At 37.7% G+C, this 22400-nt stretch overlaps 1 protein-coding gene across 3 annotated transcripts in view; it reads left to right on the forward strand.

Annotated features, from left to right (window-relative positions):
* The window catches only part of LOC126262220 (RB1-inducible coiled-coil protein 1), a 338326-nt gene that overhangs the window by 241256 nt on the left and 74670 nt on the right, over nucleotides 1-22400 (forward strand). For all 3 annotated transcript variants that reach the window (XM_049958658.1, XM_049958657.1, XM_049958659.1), the window contains exons 13-14: nucleotides 19357-19662; nucleotides 21032-21316. In XM_049958658.1, the coding sequence (XP_049814615.1) occupies nucleotides 19357-19662; nucleotides 21032-21316 (591 nt within the window). The remainder of the gene's footprint in view (nucleotides 1-19356; nucleotides 19663-21031; nucleotides 21317-22400) is intronic.

The raw sequence follows: 22400 nt of genomic DNA on the forward strand, positions 1-22400 counted from the left end.
TAATAATATGCATGCAGATGGAATCATTCAGTAAAATCTTTCTGCAGTGATTACATAATAGGTTCTTAGAGGCTGAAACACACAACTTCAGGAGGGCTGAAGCTGCGTTTAATCAGAGAATTATATAGAAATGTGTCCATATTACTTATGCGGGCAAGTATGGTAGAGCTTCGGCACAAATTGTTTTTAAGATTTTTTTTTTTAGCCGGAATGTATCTGGAATGGAGACAGAAATCTTTAGTAGGCACTCATGTTCTCTCTGTATTGCCATTGTCCTTTTGTGAAGTGCATTTAGGGGACTTTTTAAGGCACTGGATTTCTGTCGTACAGTTTGTGATATGAATTATTAGATTCTTGATCGTAGATTATATGATTCCTACTTCAGGATGAACAACACAGAATGTTCCCAGAAGTATAGTTTTCCTTTTTTTTTTTTTAAACAGCCAGCTTTGTTCTCAGTGCAAGTTTGATGTGTGTTGATTCTGGAGGCCTGGACTCCAAGCTTTGACAGTAGACTAAAAATTATTTATGTTTGTTACAAATGTTTTCATGGCTGCCCTAATGGGTTTTTCAAAAAGTATATTAGTTTTTAAGATATTTGTTGACCTCTGTTTACATTGATTTAATGTTAAATGAAAAAGCAAGTCAAACAATTTATCCTACAAATGTTCAATGACACATCAATTTGTCACGCAGCGCACATCCAGTCTAGAGGAAAATTTGCCTATACCTTGATTACCATGACTGAAGTAATTTATTCAGCAATAGTTTCTGTAGGTAGATAGGTCAGCTGATGTCCAGAGATAGATATACTCAAGATGCGTAGGGAATCCTTAAATCGCTGGCTAAACGCGAAGGATACAGGAAACAAGCCCTATCACCTCATGCATTGGGCCCATTCAAGTAGATGAAGACAGTCTCATTTGAACAACCTTGTACATAGTAGCAGTGAGGTGGTGTGCTATCTCAGTGATGAAGGAATTACCTAATCCACAGTGTGTTGAGGAAAGAGCCATTAGTTGGTAGTCGGTAAGCATTTGGACATATTTGTTTCAGTGGAGAACAGTCCATGCTCTTGGAATGTGGCATATAACATTCACCAAAATGGTGCCTCATTCATAATGGTAAAATACTGGATATTTCTAACCTCCATATACATACATCATGACATTTATCCTTACATTAAAATGAAACTTTCATTTATCGCACAAGATAAAGTCTAGTCAAGAATGAAAATTTCATTTGTAAAGTTGAAACGCTAATGGTTACACAAGGTGGTCAGAAACAGTCAGAAAACCTTGTAATGGTGTTGCAAGATAGGTTGTGTTGAGAAATGATTTTTAAGAAAAAAATTCAATGTGTTGCATCATTTCTGAGTCAGTTAGTGCTGAAGTTAGCCAATCAGGCCATTGCATGTGAATTCAAGTGGCCTGCTAGACACGCCCTTTTCAGGATAAAGTCTAAGGTACCTGCAGCGCTCTCCTTCCAACCTCCCTTAACCAATCATTGTTTATTTTCTGAAGAATTAACGCATTTGTCTAAAGAATATGACAATCATTTTCTTTTTTAAGGATTTTCATGTGCAGAAAAAAGTGTTGGGTCAACTGAAGGAGAATATCGTTTACAATGTGGAATTCCTAACGATATACTAAAGATTCCAATCTGGATTTTTACCTGTACAAAGCTATTACTTTCAAACTGGTGATACCGCCCGTGGGTTTTATCATCACACAAGAAGTTTCGCTCAAACATAATATGGAACACATTGAATGTTAATTGTAGATTCACTCTTTGAGAACTGCAAAACAGGAAATTCTGTTAATCAGTCACCATATCTGCTACCAGCACTTTCAATCAGTAGATAAAGCAACAGAATACACCCAACAGAACTGGTACAGTGAAACCTCTATATAACATTTTCAAGGGACCACAAATTCTGAACACTGTATAGAGGAAAACACTATAAAGAGGAAGGCTTCCAAATAATAATTATAGGGCATCACTGAAGATCGGGATACCACTAATCAGCTTTGACAAATGGTGCCATAGATGACATTTTAAATTTTTATAAAACTGTAATATGATATTCATTGCAAATGATCAATGTATCAAATGATTAGGTTTTTGTAATTAAAACATGGGGCCTGGTAGGTGGATGGCTGAAAGTAAATGGATCAGTTTGTACTGTAAAAAGTTATAACAGATTCTTAAGATATGACATCATTGTCCAAAGCTGACAGGTGGTATCCCGTTCTTCAGTTGACCCAATTATAGAATATGAGCCAGTCCTCAATACTTTGTACTCCTATGGTTGCCATATTGTCATCCACAACCACAAAGTCCTCAAAAGTGACAGAATCACTGACTATTAATTCCTGAAAGTCTTGCAAATCAAGTTGATGGTTTCAAACACATACGTTTCGAATTTCCACAATTGTCAAACCCTTCCATTATCGACGATCTGTTTCTCGTAATAGTGTTGTGTGTTGAGGGGGTCAGTTCAAATTGCTTCGCTAGCTTCACACGACTCACCAGGAGATGCCTCCACTTTTTTAATAACAGAAACCTTCTCTTCCAGAGAAATGTTCTTCCGCTTTTCACTCATGTCCATTGATGAAACCTTAAATAAAGTTATATCGAAGACACACTCTTACTAGACACACTAACTGTCTGCTGCTCAGCTCACACAGTACACTACAAATACAAAGCATTGACTGAAATGGCGCCAAAGAGATCACAAGCAGATTGTGTGTCACATGTCACGTGACCGGGTTCTGCTGCTGACATATGAAACATGCTGAGCGTGGGCTTTCCAAGCCAGTGCAAACTGTGATCCACAGAACAGAAAACGATGCGTCTACATCCAGTCACTTAAACATTATAAAGAGGTAAATAATTGACCAGGGTTACAAAAATATGAGCATTACATGGAGGAAATTGTAATATAGAGGAAACGCAGTAAAGCGGAAAATTTAACATTGTTTAAATGGGCTTTTAGTCAGGACCGAAGAAAACAGACGTACATAGAGGAAAACATTATGTGGAGGAATGTTATAAAGAGGTTTCACTGTATATGTATTCTATAATATTAATGTTGATTCACTGCTGTCATGTGCGAAAGGTACCCTATACAGTTAAAACCCTGTTATTCTTTTTAAAACGCCTTGAATTACCAAACCTGAAAAATATTATGAACTTCTATATGACTATGCTTATTTAATATGGACAAGAAATGAGCAAAGGGCTTGCACATCTTCCTTTGCAAAGTGTAGGAAAGTATAGTATGAATATTGAGACATGTTCACATCATAATTATATCTGAACTGGAGTATCCAACCAAAGTTGGAAACCAAACCACGTCAGATCTCTTAGTAGAAAACAAGTCATTTAGTGTGTCAGCATATTTTTCAGCAGTAATATTCAGTGACATGTGAAAGTAATAATTAAGAATGAAATCTGGAAACAGTGAGTTCATGACAGTTACCATAGTTAATGGATTTGTTGAAGGTCAACTTATTATTTTTGTACTGCTGTAAACCCTGTTTTGACATTGTGTTGCTAAGTGTAGCCATTATATCCCACCCTAATGATTTAAGTGTGTCTTCCTAAAAATGTGAATGTTTACAGGTGCTTGAAAATGAAAAGTTTTGAGTTGTACCTGCATGGTAGTCCCTCACTACAGTGTTGTGCAGAGAATCTTGTTGATAATGTTGAAATTGTTGTTACTGCAATTAGCATGTTCCCTTGGACTGTTTTCTGTTGCAGAGAGCTGTGTTGTAACATTTATTAAATACCATGTTTTTGCAGTAATGAAAGATTTCTATGTACATTAAATGTGTTCTTCAATGCATAAATTTTATTTGGTATCCTGTACTGTATTGCCCTAAATAACAAATGTCATATCCTAATTGATAAGATTAAACTAATTTCTGTGTAATGGTGTGAAGTAGGATCATTATCAACTGGAGTTCGATGAACGAGTATTGAGTGTCAAAGCTGGAGTGTGCTTAACCTCTCAGCTTTTTAATGCATATCTTAGTGTAAATATTCATCTAGAAAATTTCTGTATTTAGCAAAATTTTAGGCTTTATTAATTTTGGCTGTGGGTGAAATTTGGTGATCAGTAAGATTTTTACTTAGTTAGAGTCCATTAATATTTTGGAATTTAATTATAAATGTGTAGTAGGTTGCTGGTCATGCTCCAAATAGTTTAAGAACCTGTATTTCAGTAAAGAAATTACTCTAGTACTGAAGATGGAAATGTAAATTTCCAAAACCTGTCTGCTCTATAGAAAACAATTTGCAGTCAGTTAATTCACATCAATAACTTTTTTTATTTCACACTGTGTTGTGGTGCTGTAACACTGTGTTGCTGTGCATGGAGTACTATATCGTTTGGTCTTGTGAAAAGAAAGGAAGTGCTATATTTGGGGACCGAGACTAAATAAAGTAATAAATTGAAGCTACATCAGATGACGAGGAGTTCAAAAGTGCTAGGAGGCTGTTAAGCTCTACTGTTGTTTATAGAAAGATTACATTGCCACAAGACAGTGCATAAGTGATATTAGCAGTTGGACTACAGCTTTTTAACTTGCTTTGTGAATCTCCTGTGCAGCTCATATTATGTGGATTCAGAAAAGAAAAACCAACCCATCAGTTGCCACGCTGGAAAAATCAAATTCCCTCAGATGCCAGGTCTTGCATTCATAATAGCTAATTGGGCACCCTGTGGTTCAGCTGTGGATCAGGTCACACTCAAAAGCAATAAAATACTGTATTGGTTATTTAGTCTTCTCAACCCTTATCTTAGCAGGCTCAGAAGTGACACATTGCACAGACTACTACTTTTTGGAGACAGATCAAATTATTTCTCATAAGAATAATGGAAAATTTATGTGGTTTTCAAGAGCAACCACTAGTTGGTTGGTGTTTATACACCTCTTATATACAACTGGTCAAGTAGGAAATACTTTCCTGACATTCTGTAAAATATTTTGTTGTGTAGAAACCAGTTTTTGCCTTCTTAGAGCGTGGTCAGGTGACTACTGAATGTCACAACCACAGATAAAATGACTTGCGGTGTATGCAGGTATTACAGATACAGATAGAAAAAAATAAAATTCTGAGATGAAGAGTACTCATAAATTACTGCTTTTCTATGTTATTCAGAACTCTTAAATTTAATGAAAAATAAAATTTATTTTGCTACAGTAATCTAACATTAGCCTAACTGAAACAGGATTGAAGAGGGTGGGAAAACGGAAATTCTGTTCGGTAATTTAAACTAAGCTGACATTCTGGGATCTTACTATGCTAGAAGTTGTTGCATGACGATTGAATCTGTATTTCATAGTCTACATATTCTATTTCATTCTGATATGTGATTGCCACAGCTCTAAAAACTGATAAAATAATTAATATTTGCCAGAACATCAGGAATGTGTTTCTTGTCCAACACTATTGTCAAGTTCTGTCACATCAATTGAAAATTCAGTAAAAGTTTGCAGTAACTCATAAGAACCCTAATCTATAAAGTAAAAGAAAACAAATGTCATCTCACACAGGTTAATTGAGTATCAAAACTATTACTAATGAACCAATGAAGCTGAGCAAATAAATAGAGCTCTGCTCTTCTGAAGGAATACGGAATCCAAGATCAAAGTGTCCTGCAAGAGTTGCAAAACTGAATAATAAACAAAGCAAATTCGTACTGCACATCTAAATTCTGAAAGACTTAACAGTTGTAAACACGATGATTTAATTAAAGATCAGTTAAGACCAAGAAGAGAATTTAAAATTGCCGGGCACTGCAAGTAACTAAAATCTCTATAGCAAAAGAAAAGAAACAATTCAAGAGAACTTGCATATTTGAATCCTCCTCTGCACTAAAATATTGCTAAAGATGAATTGAAATTATTATGTGGAATTCATTGAAAACTCTCCTAATTTAGGCAAAATTCAAAATAATTTTCAGTGAAAATGTATGTCTATTTTACCTTACAATCAGTGGGAAGTGTGTATGAATACGTGCTGCTCTTACTTAGTCTTAGCTATCCATAGTTTAGCTCCACCTCCTATCACTACCCCATGTTTGTTGCACAATTTAAAAACTTTGATAGATTGCTTAGGGTTATTGGGAAGGGCCTGTCATCTTGCTCAGTGGAAGTCTAGAGTCATCATCTTGTGGCATCTTCATTTGATAAAGCACCAACAGGAATCTGATTTTTTCCATTTTTGTTAGTGGTTTGCAGCAGCATTCAGCTGTGCACTGTGCCTTTGCATATCACCTGCTTCAGAATTACACACAGACTGAGCAAGTTGTTGGTACTGGGGCAGGGTAACTGGTCACACCATTGACCCCTGTCAGCACCTCTCGAATTGCAATGTTTCACAAAGTTTAGTTTGTGTTTCTCCATTCTCTCCATTCTTAGAAAAATTTATAGCCTATCCATACATTTTCTGTATCTTTTTCTCTAGCTTTCACTCAAAACAAATGTTTCATACTGGGCAACCAGATACTCTGGTTCACCTCCAAATATCTGATTCATCTTCTGATTTGGGTGAATCTGTCGTGTTCCACCAATTTGATACCAAGAGAATGAGACAGGAGACAAAACTTTTATTCATTTGTTGTCTGGCTAGAGCTTTGGATGCTAGGCTTTCCTCACGGGGTTTTGTAGAGTACTCTACTTCTGTAGTATGCGCAGCTATATCTGCTTTTTGATCGCGTGGTGTCATTGTTTGTTCTTATCATGACTTTTCTTTTAAATGCTTGCGAGTCTCTACAGAAGGTGGCCTAAATTCCTTTGTATACGCCCTCATTCCTCATCCGTCATTGTCATTGTTGTCATTATGATCAGAGAATCCTTCCAGTAAGCTGAGTAGAATATTTCCAAATGATTTGCCTCTTCTGTTTCTTTTTTGGTAGATTTCCTTCATCACAGCATCCCATGCCCCCTTTTCCTGTCGAGGTTTTCTGTTATTTTGTCCAGGCACATCTTTCTTGGATGTACAACCGATCTTCTTCATTGCACATGCCTTTCTAATGCCGATGGGAAATTTGGTTAGGCTGCATCCGTTTCATGTGACTGAACCACTTCAGTTGCACTGTACCCAGTGTTTCCTCCTTGATTACTTCCTCTTGCAGATCTCGTTTTAAGTGCTTGTTTTTGATCTCTTCTTTCATTTTCTTTTGTTTAGTGGGTCTAAGGAATTTCATTTGAAACCACATATTTACTCTTTTCTTCCTGGTCTGCCCTTTTCTATTGCATTCCTATCTTTCTCCTTTTCTCTCTGTTTCCATTTTTTCCTGTTCTACCTTTATAGCTCTCTCCTCTTCCACCTTCGTCTTCTCTTTTCTCTCTTACATCTTCTTCTCTATTCACTCCTTTTGCTGGTCCTCTTTTCTAGCTTTATTTTCTTTCTCTCTTCCTTCTCTCATTCCTGTCCATTTTCCCAACTCTTTTTTTCTCTGTACTTGCCTGGCTTTCCACCATTTTGCCTGAAACTTGATTTAAATAAAACATACATTATCTCTATGCTAGTTATTCTATCAGCTCTCCTCTACACAGTATGAGCTTTGAACAGGTACCAGCAGTCTGAAATACTTAACAGAAACAGCCCACCAAAACGGAACTCTGCACATTTGCTCGAATACTCCTCAAAACTGTTTTCCACTGAGCCATTGGAATTACCTTGCAGGGTTGTCTCAGAACTGCAGCTAATGAACATTGCTTCCAGATGGCGGAGATGCAGTTCTACAGTGGTTCAAATCCTAGCAGACTTCACCAAGAAACGTTCCTTCACCTCGTCCTCTATGATACAGCTGTGGCATTGTTTGAAGACCTTTTTGCATCTGCAGACAGAGTCCATGCTCTCCTGCTGTATGTGAGAGAAAATATGGAATGCATAGTGCTACTGATAGCCAGAAAATGTTTATCAGCAGTCCTAAATCAGTTCTCAGCTCTGATACAATTCCAAGATGATGATGATGATGATGAGGAATACTAGCATCACTGTGACCCCTGAGACCCTACTCCAACACCAATTATAAATGCTGTGCTAGTAGCACAGATTTAGAGATCTGCTATCAGTCAGTACATCACTTCCAACTCTCTCCTTGCAACTGCATAAATCTCGTCAAAAGCAAAACAGAATGAATGTTCAGACTTAACACAGATTGAGAGTCACACAAAAATAAAGTTTCCAAGAAACTCACTGCAGGTTATTAGTGTTAATTGTACCTTGCTGTGTCTTTCTCTTCTGTCAAACACTACTTACAGTTAGCTACGAACTCCATGCCCTATTACAAGCCCTCTACCTATCAGTGATGTCCGGAATTATTAAGTCACTACGTGCACCTATGAACACTGTAGTAATTGATAAGAATATACAACTAATCTTCTCTTAAGCAGGATGTCTTCGTGCAGTACTCATTCACCTGGCCAATAAAAATAATAACGCCGAAAATTACACCAACCATAATATCTTTAAAATTGAGTGTTTAGTGAACATGACCTTTTCTTTCATTTTGTGGTGAGTCATAATATGAAATGAGCCTAGGGTACACGTACATTGTGCATTACAAATTATTTCTTCGAAATGTTAAAATAGCTGGCATATTGTGGAACAAAAAGTACAGTGTAGATATATATATATATATATATAAGATGGGCATGGACATGCAGTATTGTGCAACTATATTGTAAAGTATTCAAATAAAACTCTTTACCAACCTAAAACTTACATTTGCCATTAAAAAAAAATCATCTAATACAAAAAGGGAATGGGGAAAGGATATTTCTGCGAGAATAAAATGATTCCGTTTCTAGATTAAGTTATCGCAGAAGCAGTGATAAATGTGCCAATTTCTCATGTGGGAACACTCAACAAACACGATACAAAAACAAAACTTCCACAATGTTCAAAACCAAACAGTATTTGAAACAACAACAAAATTTTTATGCTTCTCTTTATCACTTATTTTAAGGAAAGAGAAATTACATCAGTCTATAACTTACATGAGAAATTGATCTCCACAACATGAAACAAAAATTCGTTATTGTATATCCCATTTTCATCAAAATTTAACACATAGATAATTATACACAGAAAAATTAATCCTGAATTTACGCATTAATCCTTGAAGTAAGCAGAAGCCTGTTACAGTAATGTACATATATTGCCTGTGACTCAGAGGGCAAGTACATTTTATAACAAAGTTAAATGTTTTTATAAACACTGTTTACATATCAGGATTTTATTTTACCACGATGACAAGACAACAAAACTGTTAATGAAATGTGAAACCTAAAACAGAATGACATGTCAAATACATAAAAAATTGCGAAAGACTGCAGCAACCATAATGAATTATTCAGCAGAATCCAAACACAGATGCTGTGTAGAACGTTGGATTAGTAATAAGGGATTAAGATTGGGGAGAAACTGTACACATGTTGCCTCAGCAGAAACATTTCTTATATTAAATGTGGAAGGAAATACCATTAGTGTTTGTCAAAAACAACATTGTCGTCGTCGTTGTTGTTGTTAGCATTTGGAGCTCAGATTACAGAACGCACATTAACAGAGCATGAGAGAGTTTGATGGGGGCTGACTCATTGGTATCTGTGAAATGAGCAAGACATCAGTTCGTAGGGGACATGCTGCCGAAATTGTAGTGCGCATGTACAGCCAGTAGCAAGTTTAGATAGTGTTAAGTTGCGATCACAGTGTGGGATAATGATGATGCGCATTGCTAGGCCGAGAGCCCCACCTGCAGGAAGCACGACCACCTGGTGCAGGTCTTTTTTAGTTGACACCACTTTGACAACTTGCATGCCAATGAGGAGGAAATGATGATGAAGACAACACAACATCCAACCCTCGAGTGGAGAAAACTCCGACCCATCCAGGAAGTAAACCTGGTCCCCCCCTCCCTCATGGCATTCCACTGGGCTGACCACTCAGCTATGGAGGCGGATACCCTCTTTTTCACACATCTGTAACCGACAGAGCAGCTTTCTCGGTTGTGCTGGCTTCATGCTTGAGTACTATAAGATGAAAGAGACAGGTGGTTTGACATACACTTGCTTTGTTATGTGGTGGCACAAGTACCATTGTGTAGACTTTTAGTTTCTCAGAAAAGCTTGCTGCCTAAGACTACATGTGTCATGTGGATGTCATCAACAACATGCTGTGTGGGGAAGTGTAGTGTTTGTGGACAGGTTTTACATCAAACTGATCTACAATTGAAACATCATGTGATTGTTTGCGATGCCCTGAAAAGAAAATGTATATTCTATGTACATTGTATTGTATTGTATTTTTATTGGTTCTGTTGTCTACATAGCAGCTTATGCATAAGACATTGGGCAAATCAAGTTATAAATATACAGGCTGAAAGTCATTTCAAGGCATACATATTTAAGGTTACAATAATACACTTTACATGTAAGTATTTATATAACACATTTCATAAATTTAAATATTCTTCAATGGAGTAAAAACAGTGATGCTGTAAATATGACTTTAGAAATTTTCCAAATGTATTGACCTCTGTAATAGCTTTTATGTTTTCAGGAAGTTTCTTATAAAGCTTAACTCCCATGTGAAAAGTACCTTTTTGGCACAGTGCTGTGCTGATTTGAGTCATATGTAAGTTTCTGTTTTGTCTGATAGAGTGATCATGTATATCACAGTTTTTTTTTTTTTTTTTTTTTTTTTTTTTTTTTTTTTTTTTTGCAGTCTCCAGTCCTTACCTATTATATTTAATTTAAAGAACAAAAGGGTTTCCATAATGTATACACATGGTAATGGAGAAATACCAGATTTCTTAAGCAGGGGTTTACAAGAGTCTCCAGGCTTGCACCCAAACAAGATTCTTTTTTGTAGTTCAAAAGTGCTATTAGCTGTTTTAGAGTTTACCCAGAAGGTGACCCCATATCTAAGACGAAAACGAAAGTACACATGATATGCATCCAATACTGTTTTCTCACAACAGCATGATTTTAATGAACAAAGAAGGTAACATGTTTTGCTCAGTCCTGCATTGAGATATTCAATATGCTTATTCCATCTGATGTTACTCAGCAGCCAAATTACTAAGAATTTGGTTTCAGTATTGTTACCGACTGGTTCGCCATTGATAGCGACTGATGGGATAAACATGTCCTTGTTAGGAACATTTCGGAATTTTAGAGCAATGGTTTTCTTACTGTTTATTACAACCTGATTACTCTGTGCCCAGCTGCTAAGTTGTTTAGTGCCGCGTTTACTGTCTGCTGTAACTGTTCGTCGTCGTCTCCTTTTAGTAGAAATGTGGTGTCATCTGCAAATATGATTGTTTTGTGTGCATCAACATTTAAGCTTAGATCATTTATGTACAGAAGAAACAGAAGGGGTCCCATTACTGATCCTTGGGGTACACCACATTTAATTTGTTTATAGTCAGATAAGTGATTAGATACAGTTTTTAGTTCAATATTTGTGTGCTTGATGCACACTGCCTGCATACGATTAGTCAGGAAGGAACTGATCCACTTGTTGGACAGACCTCGAATACCATATCTTTCAAACTTTGATAGCAGAATTTTATGGTCCACCATGTCAAAAGCTTTTGACAAGTCAATAAATACTCCTACCCCTTATTGTTTCCTGTTTTTTGTCCATCAGGTTTAGGATGGAATTGATGCACTCATAGACAGCAGTTGTCGTTGACCTCTTATTTCTGAATCCATGTTGTTCATTACATAGGATGCTGTTTTGATTTATAAATTTCATAAGTTTGTCATACATAACTTTTTCCAGTACTTTCGAGATGCAGGAGGAAATTGTGATGTGTCTGTAGTTGTTTACATTGTCTTTATCCCCCCTTTTTTATATACAGGAATAACTTTTGATGTTTTCAACACATCGGAGACAGTGCCTGCCTGAAGTTAGCAGTCACATAAGTGTGTGAGTACTTCAGTTAGGTTTGATGCGCTCTTCTTCAACATTGTTGCAGGTATACCATCAATACCTGCCTATTTGGAATTTTTTAGTCCTTTTATTGCTTTAGCTACTTCATCTTGTGAAACAGAACTGACGTACATTGATCCTCTACATGCACTTATTTTATGTTCATTTGCCTGGGTGCTCTTAAAGAAACATATTATCAGCAACACCTGTGAAAAAGTTGTTAAATGTGTTGGCTACTTCCAAGAGGTTTGTTACTTTTATTTTCATGTGATAGTGTTATTTTTTGCAAGATTGTCTGTATTCTCCATATTCTTTTTTTTTTATAACACTCCACATAGCCTTTGATTTATTAGCTGAGTTATAAATGATTTCATCATTATGCATTACTTTTGCTGCTTTTAATACTTTTCTTAATATTTTGGAGTATTTTTTTTATAGTATGCACGTACTTCAGATGAGGAATTTTTTGAGTTACATATTTCATGAAGTAGTCTTTTCTTCTGGCATGAAACCCTTATTCCCTTTGTGAGCCAGCCGTTTGTTCTAGAGTTCCCCCGTATGGTTAATGATTTCAGTGGAAATGCAAGTTCAAAGAAATGGGTTAATGTATCAATGAAAGTGTTGAATTTTTCATGTATATCGTTCTTTTTGTACACTCCTGGCCATTTTTCTTTCTGTAATAAGTTGTTGAAGTAGTTTACATTATGCTGACTACAACTTCGGTATGCTGTTCTGAAAGACATGTTGTTAATAATACTGCCTTGTACTTTTATGCTAATATTTGAGCAATATGGTCACTAAAACCTGCATTGAAAATTTTTTGTGAGGTGTTGTGTAATCTCTTCTTGACTAGAAACTGATCAAGAGCTGTTTGGCAAGTTTCTGTTACTTGGGTAGCTGCTTTTACTTCAGCCTTTAAATTGTAGGCTCAAAATGGTCTCCCTATTTCCACTATTCGTGAGGAAATCAATATTGAAGTCACCACAGATTATCAATTCCCAATCCATTTTATTTACTTCATTTAGCAATGACTCCATTTTGTTTAAGAAAAGTTCAAAATTCCCGGATGGTGATCGGTAAACTGTAGCAATAAACAGGTTGAACTGAGTAATTTTATAGCTGCAGTTTCATAATCCTTTTCGATATTTGTCCTAGTTAAGTTAGGTAGTGTAAAAAAAATCTACATTATCCTTTGTGTAAATTGCTACCCCACCCTGCTTGCTGTTTATCCTGCAGTAGTAAGCAGCCAAAACAAATTTGTTTATTTTCGTATTCTGGATTAATTCTGGGTTAAGCCAGTGCTCAGAAATGCATAACACTGAGATATCATTAAGTTTATGTGTTAACAGTACGTTAATTTCATCGGTCTTATTACGCAGGGATGACACATTATAGTGATAAATTTTTAGTTCGGGCGTATTCACGATTTGGTAATTGGGAATCATATTTACAGCATCACATACCTCTAGTTTAAATTAGGAATGTCAGCAGTGTTGTAGCCGGCCGCGGTGGTCTAGCGGTTCTAGGCGCTCAGTCCGGAGTCGCGCGATTGCTACGGTCACAGGTTCGAATCCTGCCTCGGGCATGGATGTGTGTGATGTCCTTAGGTTAGGTTTAAGTAGTTCTAAGTTCTAGGGGACTGATGACCATAAATGTTAAGTCCCATAGTGCTCAGAGCCATTTGAACCAATCAGCAGTGTTGTATTTTCATTCTTCTTTCTTGTTTATTTTGTTTTCCTTGCTGTTATTGGAAGGATGATTAGGAAGCTGATAGATTGTTGTATACCTATATTTCTTGTTAGTTTGCACTAGTGGGTGTACATTCATGTATACACTTCACACTCGGGTGGTGGTACAACCTTACTAGTGTGTGTTCTTTCCATTACCTTGGTTAGCCTTCCCTTTAATTCAAGTGCAAATGTTTCAGACCACTTTCACATTGAAAGTCTGCTGCTGCTTTCTTGTATCAACATTGTTACTGTTTCATTTATTGCTACTTATTGAAAACCGTTTGCTACTATGGAGACATTGAATTAGTTCAAGTAACCATATGTGAGATAATACTGAAGTAAATAAGCATTTAAATATGAGGGTGGGGGTGTTGTAAATGTAACTAGAATTCCTTCCATGTGGGTAGAGTGGTATTAGTGTCAGGTTTTATTAGGTACCTCTGTTGCGCATCGCATTGATTCAGTTGACCTACTGTTGGCCACCTCGGTTAGGTCAGAGTGCTTGTTTTCATTCACGTATTGGCATATTTTAATTTATTGTTTCCTCTATTATGAAAATGTTTGTCTTAGGTTCCTCTTCAGTCTAGGGAACATAAAGAAGTCAGAGAGATCTGTAGTGCTTTCTGTTTATGCTGATTAACTTTTTTTTTCCCCAGGTTCATGGTGGCCTGATTTAAAGATCATACACATGATACCATGTCTCATTGCCTGTAGTGATATTTGGCAGAAACTTAATGTTAGCACATTGATCTTTCATACCCACAAAAGCAAAATTACTGAACATCTGCAACATGATTTATGAAAAAGAAGAAATTGCATTCTGTCCTACATGGTGTTTCTTATTATAAGCCGTAGTGTGATTCAGAATTGGGTTTAGTACAGGCACCTAGCAAGAGAACCTGTAACTGCTTCCTCTCTGCTCACACAAAAGGATAGTTACTCTTGAGTTACTCCTCGAAAATGGAGACGAAATATTCTGAAGAGCCAAAGAAACTTGTACACCTGTCTAATATCGTGTAAGGTTCCCGCAGAAGTGCCGCAACACGATGCGCCATGGACTCAACTAATATATGAGGTAGTTCTGGAGGAAACTGGCACCATGAATCCTGCAGGCCTGTCTATAACCCTGCAAGAGTACAAGTGGGTGCAGATTTCTTCTGAACAGCACATTGCAAGGTGTCCCAGATATGAGCTGGCTGGTGTGGTCGAGCGGTTCTAGGCGCTTCAGCCTGGAACCGCGTGACCGCTACGGTCACAGGTTCGAATCCTGCCTTGGGCATGGATGTGTGTGACATCCTTAGGGTAGTTAGGCTTAAGTTCTAGGGGACTGTTGACCTCAGATGTTAAGTCCCATAGTACTCAGAGCCATTTTTGTCCCAGACATGATCAATAATGTTCATGCCTGGGGAGTTTGGTGGCCAGCGGAAGTGTTTAAACTCTGGAGGGTGTTCCTGGAGCCACACCCTAGCAATTCTGTATGTATGATGTGTCGCATTGTCCTGCTGGATCTGTCCAAGTCCATCGGAATGCAGAATGGGGGTTAATGGATGCAGGTTATCAGACAGGATACTTACGTATGTGTCACCTGTCAGTCATATCTAGACGTATCATGGGTCCCATATCACTCCAACTGCACACACCCCACATCATTACAGAGCTCCACCAGCTTGAACAGTCCTCTGCTGACATGCAGGGTCCATACATTCATGAGGTTGTCTCCACCTGTACACGTCCATCCGCTCAATACAATATGAAATGAGACTTCTCCGACCATGCAACATGTTTCCTGTCATCAACTGTCCAATGTCAGTGTTGACGGGCCCAGGCAAGGCATAGAGCTTCGTGTCGTGTAGTCGTCAAGGGTACATGAGTGGATCTTCGACTCCGCAAGCCCATATCGATGATATTTCGTTGAATGGTTCAAAAACGCTGCCACTAGTTGATGGCCCAGCATTGAAATCTGCAGCAGTTTGCAGAAGGCTTGCAATTCTGTCTCGTTGAATGATTCTCTTCAAATGTTGTTGGTCCTGTTCTTGCAGGATCTTTTTCTAGTTGCAGTGATGTTAGAGATTTGATGTTTTACTGGATTCCTGATATTCACGGTACACTCGTGAAGTAGTCATACGGGAAAATCCCCACTTCATCACTGCCTCGGAGATGCTGTCTCTCACTGCTTGTGCACTGCGCCAACTATAACATCGTGTTGAAACTCAGTTAAATCTTGATAACCGGCCATTGTAGCAGCAGTAACTGATCTAACAACTGCACCAGACACTTGTTGTCATATATAGGCAGCTGACCGCAGTGCTCTTTTCTGCCTGTTTGTATATCTCTGTATTTGAATATGCATGCCTATACCAGTTTCTTGGGCGCTTAGTGCAGTTACTGCTATAATGCTCATGTTCAGTAAAAAACAGAACACCTGGAAGGACTAGGGACAGGACATTCATATTTACAGTATATATACATTAGTATGTTTTGCAGAAATAATTAGCATTTCAGTCACCTCACTTCAGCATGTGTCCTGTTGCCTAGTAGGCACAGGGTCTGCTGTAGGCAGATAACTTCTCCCGTACGTAATGGTGGCATCGACACGTATAAGATGCGTATGTAATCTTGTGATACAGTTGTGCATTCTGCATTCACCTGCTTCCATAGTTCGTCTGTGGTGATTGGCATTGGATTACCGTGGTGCACTGTCGTTTCACCATATTCCATGCATTTTTGATTGGTGACAAGTCTGGTAATCTGGTGGGCCAGACCAAACTGTCATGCCTGTTATTAACTGTCACGCCTGATACTGTACAATGTGTTACACTGTTCCACTGTTGTGCCAGAGCCGAGGAGGACACAGATCTGTCCTACAGTGCCATTTGGATAAGATGTCAGATCTTCTCAGAGTGGTGGTCTGGGTAGTGAAACCTGACCTATCTTGTCGTGTTCTGTGGCCTTCCGTGAAACATTAGGTGCACACCTGTTACACTGCCAGAACACTTTGTCCTACAGAGCAGCAATTTCTCGGTTGGATGCATCACATTCTCTCATGACAATAGTCTGCCCTTTTTCAAACTTAGTGATGTGACAGTACGGTTTGCGCATATGCTTGGGAGGCATCCTGCACATTTTCTCGAGTCACGCTGATCCATTACCTTCAGTTTATAATAGAACCCAGTGTGTTGTTCTCGACAACGAGTGTTCATCAGAGACAAGGGTATCGTCAGGAGTGACCTGGATTGCTGCTGTTCTCTGTATACATAAATGATTTGGCTGAAAGGGTGGGCAGCAGTCTGTAGTTGTTAGTTGATGGTGCTGTGGTGTATGGTAAGGTGTCGCAGTTGAGCAACTGTAGGAAGGTAAGAGATGACTTGGGCAAAATTTCCAGTTGGCTTGATGCATGGCAGCTAGCCCTAAACATGGAAAAATGTAAGTTAATGCAGATGAGTAGCAAGATCAAACCTGAAACGTTCGGATACAGTATTACTAGTGTCCCACCTGACATAGTCAAGTCATTTAAATATTTGGATATAACATGGCAAAGCGATATGAGGTGGAACGAGCATGTGAAAAATGTGGTAGGGAAGGCAAATGGTTTATTGGGAGAACTTCAGGAAAAAGTGGTTCACTTGTAAAGGAGACTGCATAGAAGATGCTGGTGTGACCTATTCTTGAGTACTGCTTGAGTGTTTGGGATCCATACTGGGTTGGAATGAACGAAGACATCAGTTCAGAGGTGGGCTGCTAGATTTGTTACCGGTAGGTTCTAACAACATGCAAGCATTATGGAGATGCTTCAGGAACTCAAATGGGAATCCCTGGAGGGAAGGCGACGTTCTTTTTGAGATACATTTTTGAGAAAATTGAGAGAACCTGCATTTGAAGGTGACTACTGATTGATTCTACTGCCGCCATTATACATTGTGCGTAAGGAACATGAAGATAAGATATGAGAAATAAGGGCTCATACGGAGGCATACAAGCAGTTGTTTTTCCCACGCTCTGTTTGCAAATGGAACAGGAAAGGAAATGACAAGTAGTGGTATAGGGTTCCCTCCATCACACACCGTATGGTGGCTTGCACAGTATCTGTTTAGGTGTAGGTGTAGAATGAGGTCCATTTTACCGGTAGATGGTGTTGCGCCACAATATCGATGTTGACTTTGAACCCACAGGCTTCACATATTGGCTCAAATGCTAATCATTTCTGCAGAACATACGAATGTACAAGTCCTGTGAATATGAACATCCTGTCTTTATAGTTCTCACCTAAGAAAGGAGTAGTCCTTTTTTAGAGCAGAGAGAGAACTTGAAAGAAACAAGAGAGAGATAAAAATAAAAATCAGACAACAACTTGGTCACGGAAAATTTATTTGTATGCTTAAGGGTTAGGTTACAGATGTTGAGAGAAGTTATGCACTCCTGTATTAGTGAGATTGTCTTTTTATGCTGTAGTTGAAACCATAATTATAAATGCAAAAGTAAGTCCTCTATGTGTTACATTTTCCCACTAAAATGCTGAATAAAATGCGATGAAATTAGCTATGGAAATAGCTTGAACTGTGAGGAAGAACTTAGGCTACTTAAAAAAAGCAATTGAACCCTAATAAGAGGGTGAACTTTACCTGCTTTTATGGAAGTGACTGTAAATTGTGTTAAAAAGTTATTAAAGTTGATGCATAATGCAGACGTTGCATAATGTCTAGCTACTTCAGTAGAACGGAGCATAGCTGCATGCTCCTGCCATTGCCCATTGCCCCTCCACACATCGCTTGGCAGTGGCATGCTACTCGTGCTGCTGTGTCATGCATTGGGGCAGTTTGGGGAAGAGGGTTAGGGCACACATCACGAGCTATGCTTACCCGAACAGGCAGACATGTGAAGGCAGCTAATGTGCTGCACACACAATAGCTTACTTAAGCACTATAATTCAACATAATAAGGCTACTGATATGTGAGTGCAGCCAAGGATAACTGATAGTAAGCAATTTGGGCATGCTGTGTTTCTGGCCACATTTGATCCCCCTATTCCATTTATTGCCGTGCCCTGTTTTGATAGGAAGAAAAATGTCATCGTGCTTCTTGAAATTAGTATTTCCACACAGTAATCAACGAAAATTAAAATCTGAACACAGTCTGTTTACCATGTCTACTTATTTTATTCCATAAGACATATGCTCTTCCCACTTTTTATACAGGTAGGTATGATTACCTCTGATTGACTTGATCACAGACTCCATCTTTTCTTTTTCTCCTTCAAAGGATGAATTTAAATTTCCAGTCCTTTTACCCGGAGTTCTGTGTTGTGAATGTATTTGTATCACAATGAATGTACTTTCATTGACTTCCTTTCCTGATGTAAGATAGAAAACTGGTTGAAAAACTGTGTTATTTATTAAATTTGTGCCATCTTATTTTGTAGATCTATTTACCCACATATTATTGGGTGTACAATAAACAGTGCTCAATAAAGAATGGTAAGAGACAGAGAAGTAATTTGTCAGTGAGTCCATATGCACTTTGAAAGCCTGGTGAATTGATTTACACACACACACACACACACACACACACACACACACGAAATTGTTCATATATATGAAATTGTTCATTTTTCTCATCATTTTTTAAAAAATGATTTTAGATTCTCTATAGAGGCATTTTGTTTGTTTTATAGGAGAATCTGGGAAACACACGGGAAGAAGTGGAACGACTGCAGTTACACCTTCGGAAAGCTGGCACATTTGTTGGATCATATGCATCTGAATTGCGCAATGAGCTAGCAGCGTTGCGTGGTCTAGTTCTGGCGGAGCTTGCCCAGTTGTCGCACACTGCTAATGAGCTTGCTGTAGCTGCTGCAGCCGACAGGGATGGGGCTGTTCAAAGGCTCACAGTAGACCATGAACTTGAGATGGAAGCTCTTAGGCGTGATGCAGCAGCAGCGGCAGATGCTAGGGATGAAGAACTGCGTAGGGTTAGAGATGTTAGTATGCCTGTTGCCTTACTAGCACTTTGAGGTTAAGAGTAACGTTATTGTAGCTTTTATTTATTAAAGAATTAAATCTTGTCTACCAGGTTGGTAGTTTACACAATTTTTTTTTTTTTTTTTTTTTTTTTTTTTTTTTTTTTTTTTTTTTTTTTTTTTTTTTTTAATATAAGCCTACACACTAGTTTCAAACATGTGCCCATTCTCAAGTGCATAACGTATGTAGATGCATCATTTTTATCAGTAGTATAAAATGTAACAATATTATGGAAGGAAAGTTGCTACTCACAATATAGTGGAGATGCTGAGTCGCAGATAGGCACAACGCCATTCAGTTACAAACTAGCTTGTAGAGTTTATTAATATACTCATACAAAGTAACAGCCTGATGAAAATGAAGTCATTACTTTTAAATTCATCATAAGTAGTAATTTTTATGTATAAAGAGAAAAAAATGCTTAGAAATGTTTTCTTCCTCCATATGTACGTAAAGATAGGTAACTTGTCTCACAGTACTAGGCAGTATAGGAGAGTACCTTGATTATTTTGCTTGTAACCAATTGTATGTATGAAATTAATATTCTTTGTCTTCTTGAATCTGTGAGAAGATACAAAAAGTAATTTTTTTTTTCTAAAAATGTGAGCATTCAGTACAAACAGATAATTCTGAGCCTTCACCTTTCCTGTTCGTCTTGTGTGTATACACCTTGTATCTTGACATTTTACTGTCTCCCATATCCAGTTATTTTATTTGCTTCCTGCTATTTCAAAATTGGAATACATTTTTCAGATTTTTAGTGATTTTGAAGGCACTTTAGTAAGTATAGGCATTGCTTTGCCTTCTTCTGTGCCGTGACCTTCCATTTTTTATTTACATTTTCCTGGTGTAGAGCACTAAATTTTGTGTCTTTAAAAGTTGCTGTGTGGAATTTTACAATTACTTGACTCCTAAGAGAAGCATAAAGAATTTATTGCTGGCCTGTTCTTTCTGCCACACTGACAGATTTCTTAGCAGAACCAGTTAATGTATATTTCATAATAATATCAAGCAACATAAGACGTTCAGTAACATCTGATTTTTGTGTACCTACAGTGCAGTGATATGATGTCTAAATAAGTGCTTTAAACTTGTTTCTGTTTGATGGTGTGTGGCTATAACAGCTTCAGAATTATCTTACACGGTTCAGTGGGTACATATTTACATGTTGTGCAAAGTTTGGTATTTCCTCTTATGTGAAAATATTTTACTTACTCCGTATTACAGAAGATCATTTCACTTAGGATCTGTAGTATCTAATTTTTGCAGTGGCTTTTGTATTATATGCACAAGCATGTACTGTAACGCCTGTTTGTTTGTATTTTGTAGGAGTTGAGCACCAAGGAAGAAAAAGCAGTAGCAGCACATTCCGATCTTGTAGCTCAGCTTAGCACTATACAGGCAAAATTGGAGACTGAAATATCTCATCGACAAGAATTGCAATCTAAGCTAGATGCCTTCGAGTTAGAGAAGCAGCGTGCTCTCAAGGAACTGTCTGATAGACTGACACATGATTACAAGACTGAGTTGGAGGGTCTGCGTTCCAGGTTTAGGCTTATGACAACTACTTCCATGGAACGCAGCCCCAGTGACAGCAGTCTTGAAAGAATAGAGGTTTGTACAACTATTAATTTTACCCCAATAAAATAAGTTGTTCTGAAACACTTAAATTTTGGTGGTCCAAGATGATCTGCTATGAAAGATATTGTGAGTTGTATGCATTTTTATATCACCATTGTCTACCCTCTCCATCCATTATGCAAGCTGATAATGTATATGAAACTGTTACTTGCTGTCATAACATTTGCAGGTTGGTATTTGACTTTGAGTTAGATTGTCAGATTGCACTATAACTGATTTTCTTACCCACAGATGGGAATATCGTCGTGGAAAAAAAGACTGTGAAGTAGCTTGAGGGTGTTTTGAATGTGGTTCTTCTTTTACTCTTTTAAATTTTTTTAAATAAGTCATGGAGTGGTTAAAAAATGAAAAAAAAATGCTACTGACTACCAATCTAAGCAAACCCATAATAATATTTGCTTCATGCAGAAACTCGGTATCTGTTTTCATTGGAAAGGTATGGCATCGTGAAGATGAAAATGTGAAGAGCATAATGAAGAATATCGGTTACTTGATATTGCCTCTGTTCGTAGTGGCTGTTGTCATTTTCATAATAGTGAACTCTTCCACTCATAATCCTAAACGCTTTGTGACATTCCAGCCCAACAACCACTCTATTGTATCATGTTAGGAGCAGGCTGCATTACTGCTGCAACTTAATACTCGCATATAAATGTGAGCCAACCGGGACTTGATTTGACAATATAAACAAACATTTTGGCATTATGTCTCCTAACAACTTAGACAGCAAAAAGCACCTGACCGCCTTCCACTACTGGTTCAAAATATATCTCCTCGGTCAGGAGTCAACATGCAGTAAATGTACACCTCAAGGGCGACAATGAAAAATTGAATTTAACATACTAAACACAAAATACTTGATGTGTCTACTTTTCAGCACTTATGTAATGTAAGAGCATACAATATAGTGAACTACATATAGGAAACATGCAAAATGAAAAATTATTTTTCTCTAGTTAAGTAAATCAAAATTTAATTTAAAAGGCAAAGTCCCTTGAATCAGTGTAAAATGACTACTGGAACATGAGAGGAAAAATTCAACGATCTGCACAACGTG

The sequence above is a fragment of the Schistocerca nitens genome, chromosome 6 (assembly GCF_023898315.1).
Source record: "Schistocerca nitens isolate TAMUIC-IGC-003100 chromosome 6, iqSchNite1.1, whole genome shotgun sequence".
In the NCBI taxonomy this organism is placed as follows: Eukaryota; Metazoa; Arthropoda; class Insecta; order Orthoptera; family Acrididae; genus Schistocerca; species Schistocerca nitens.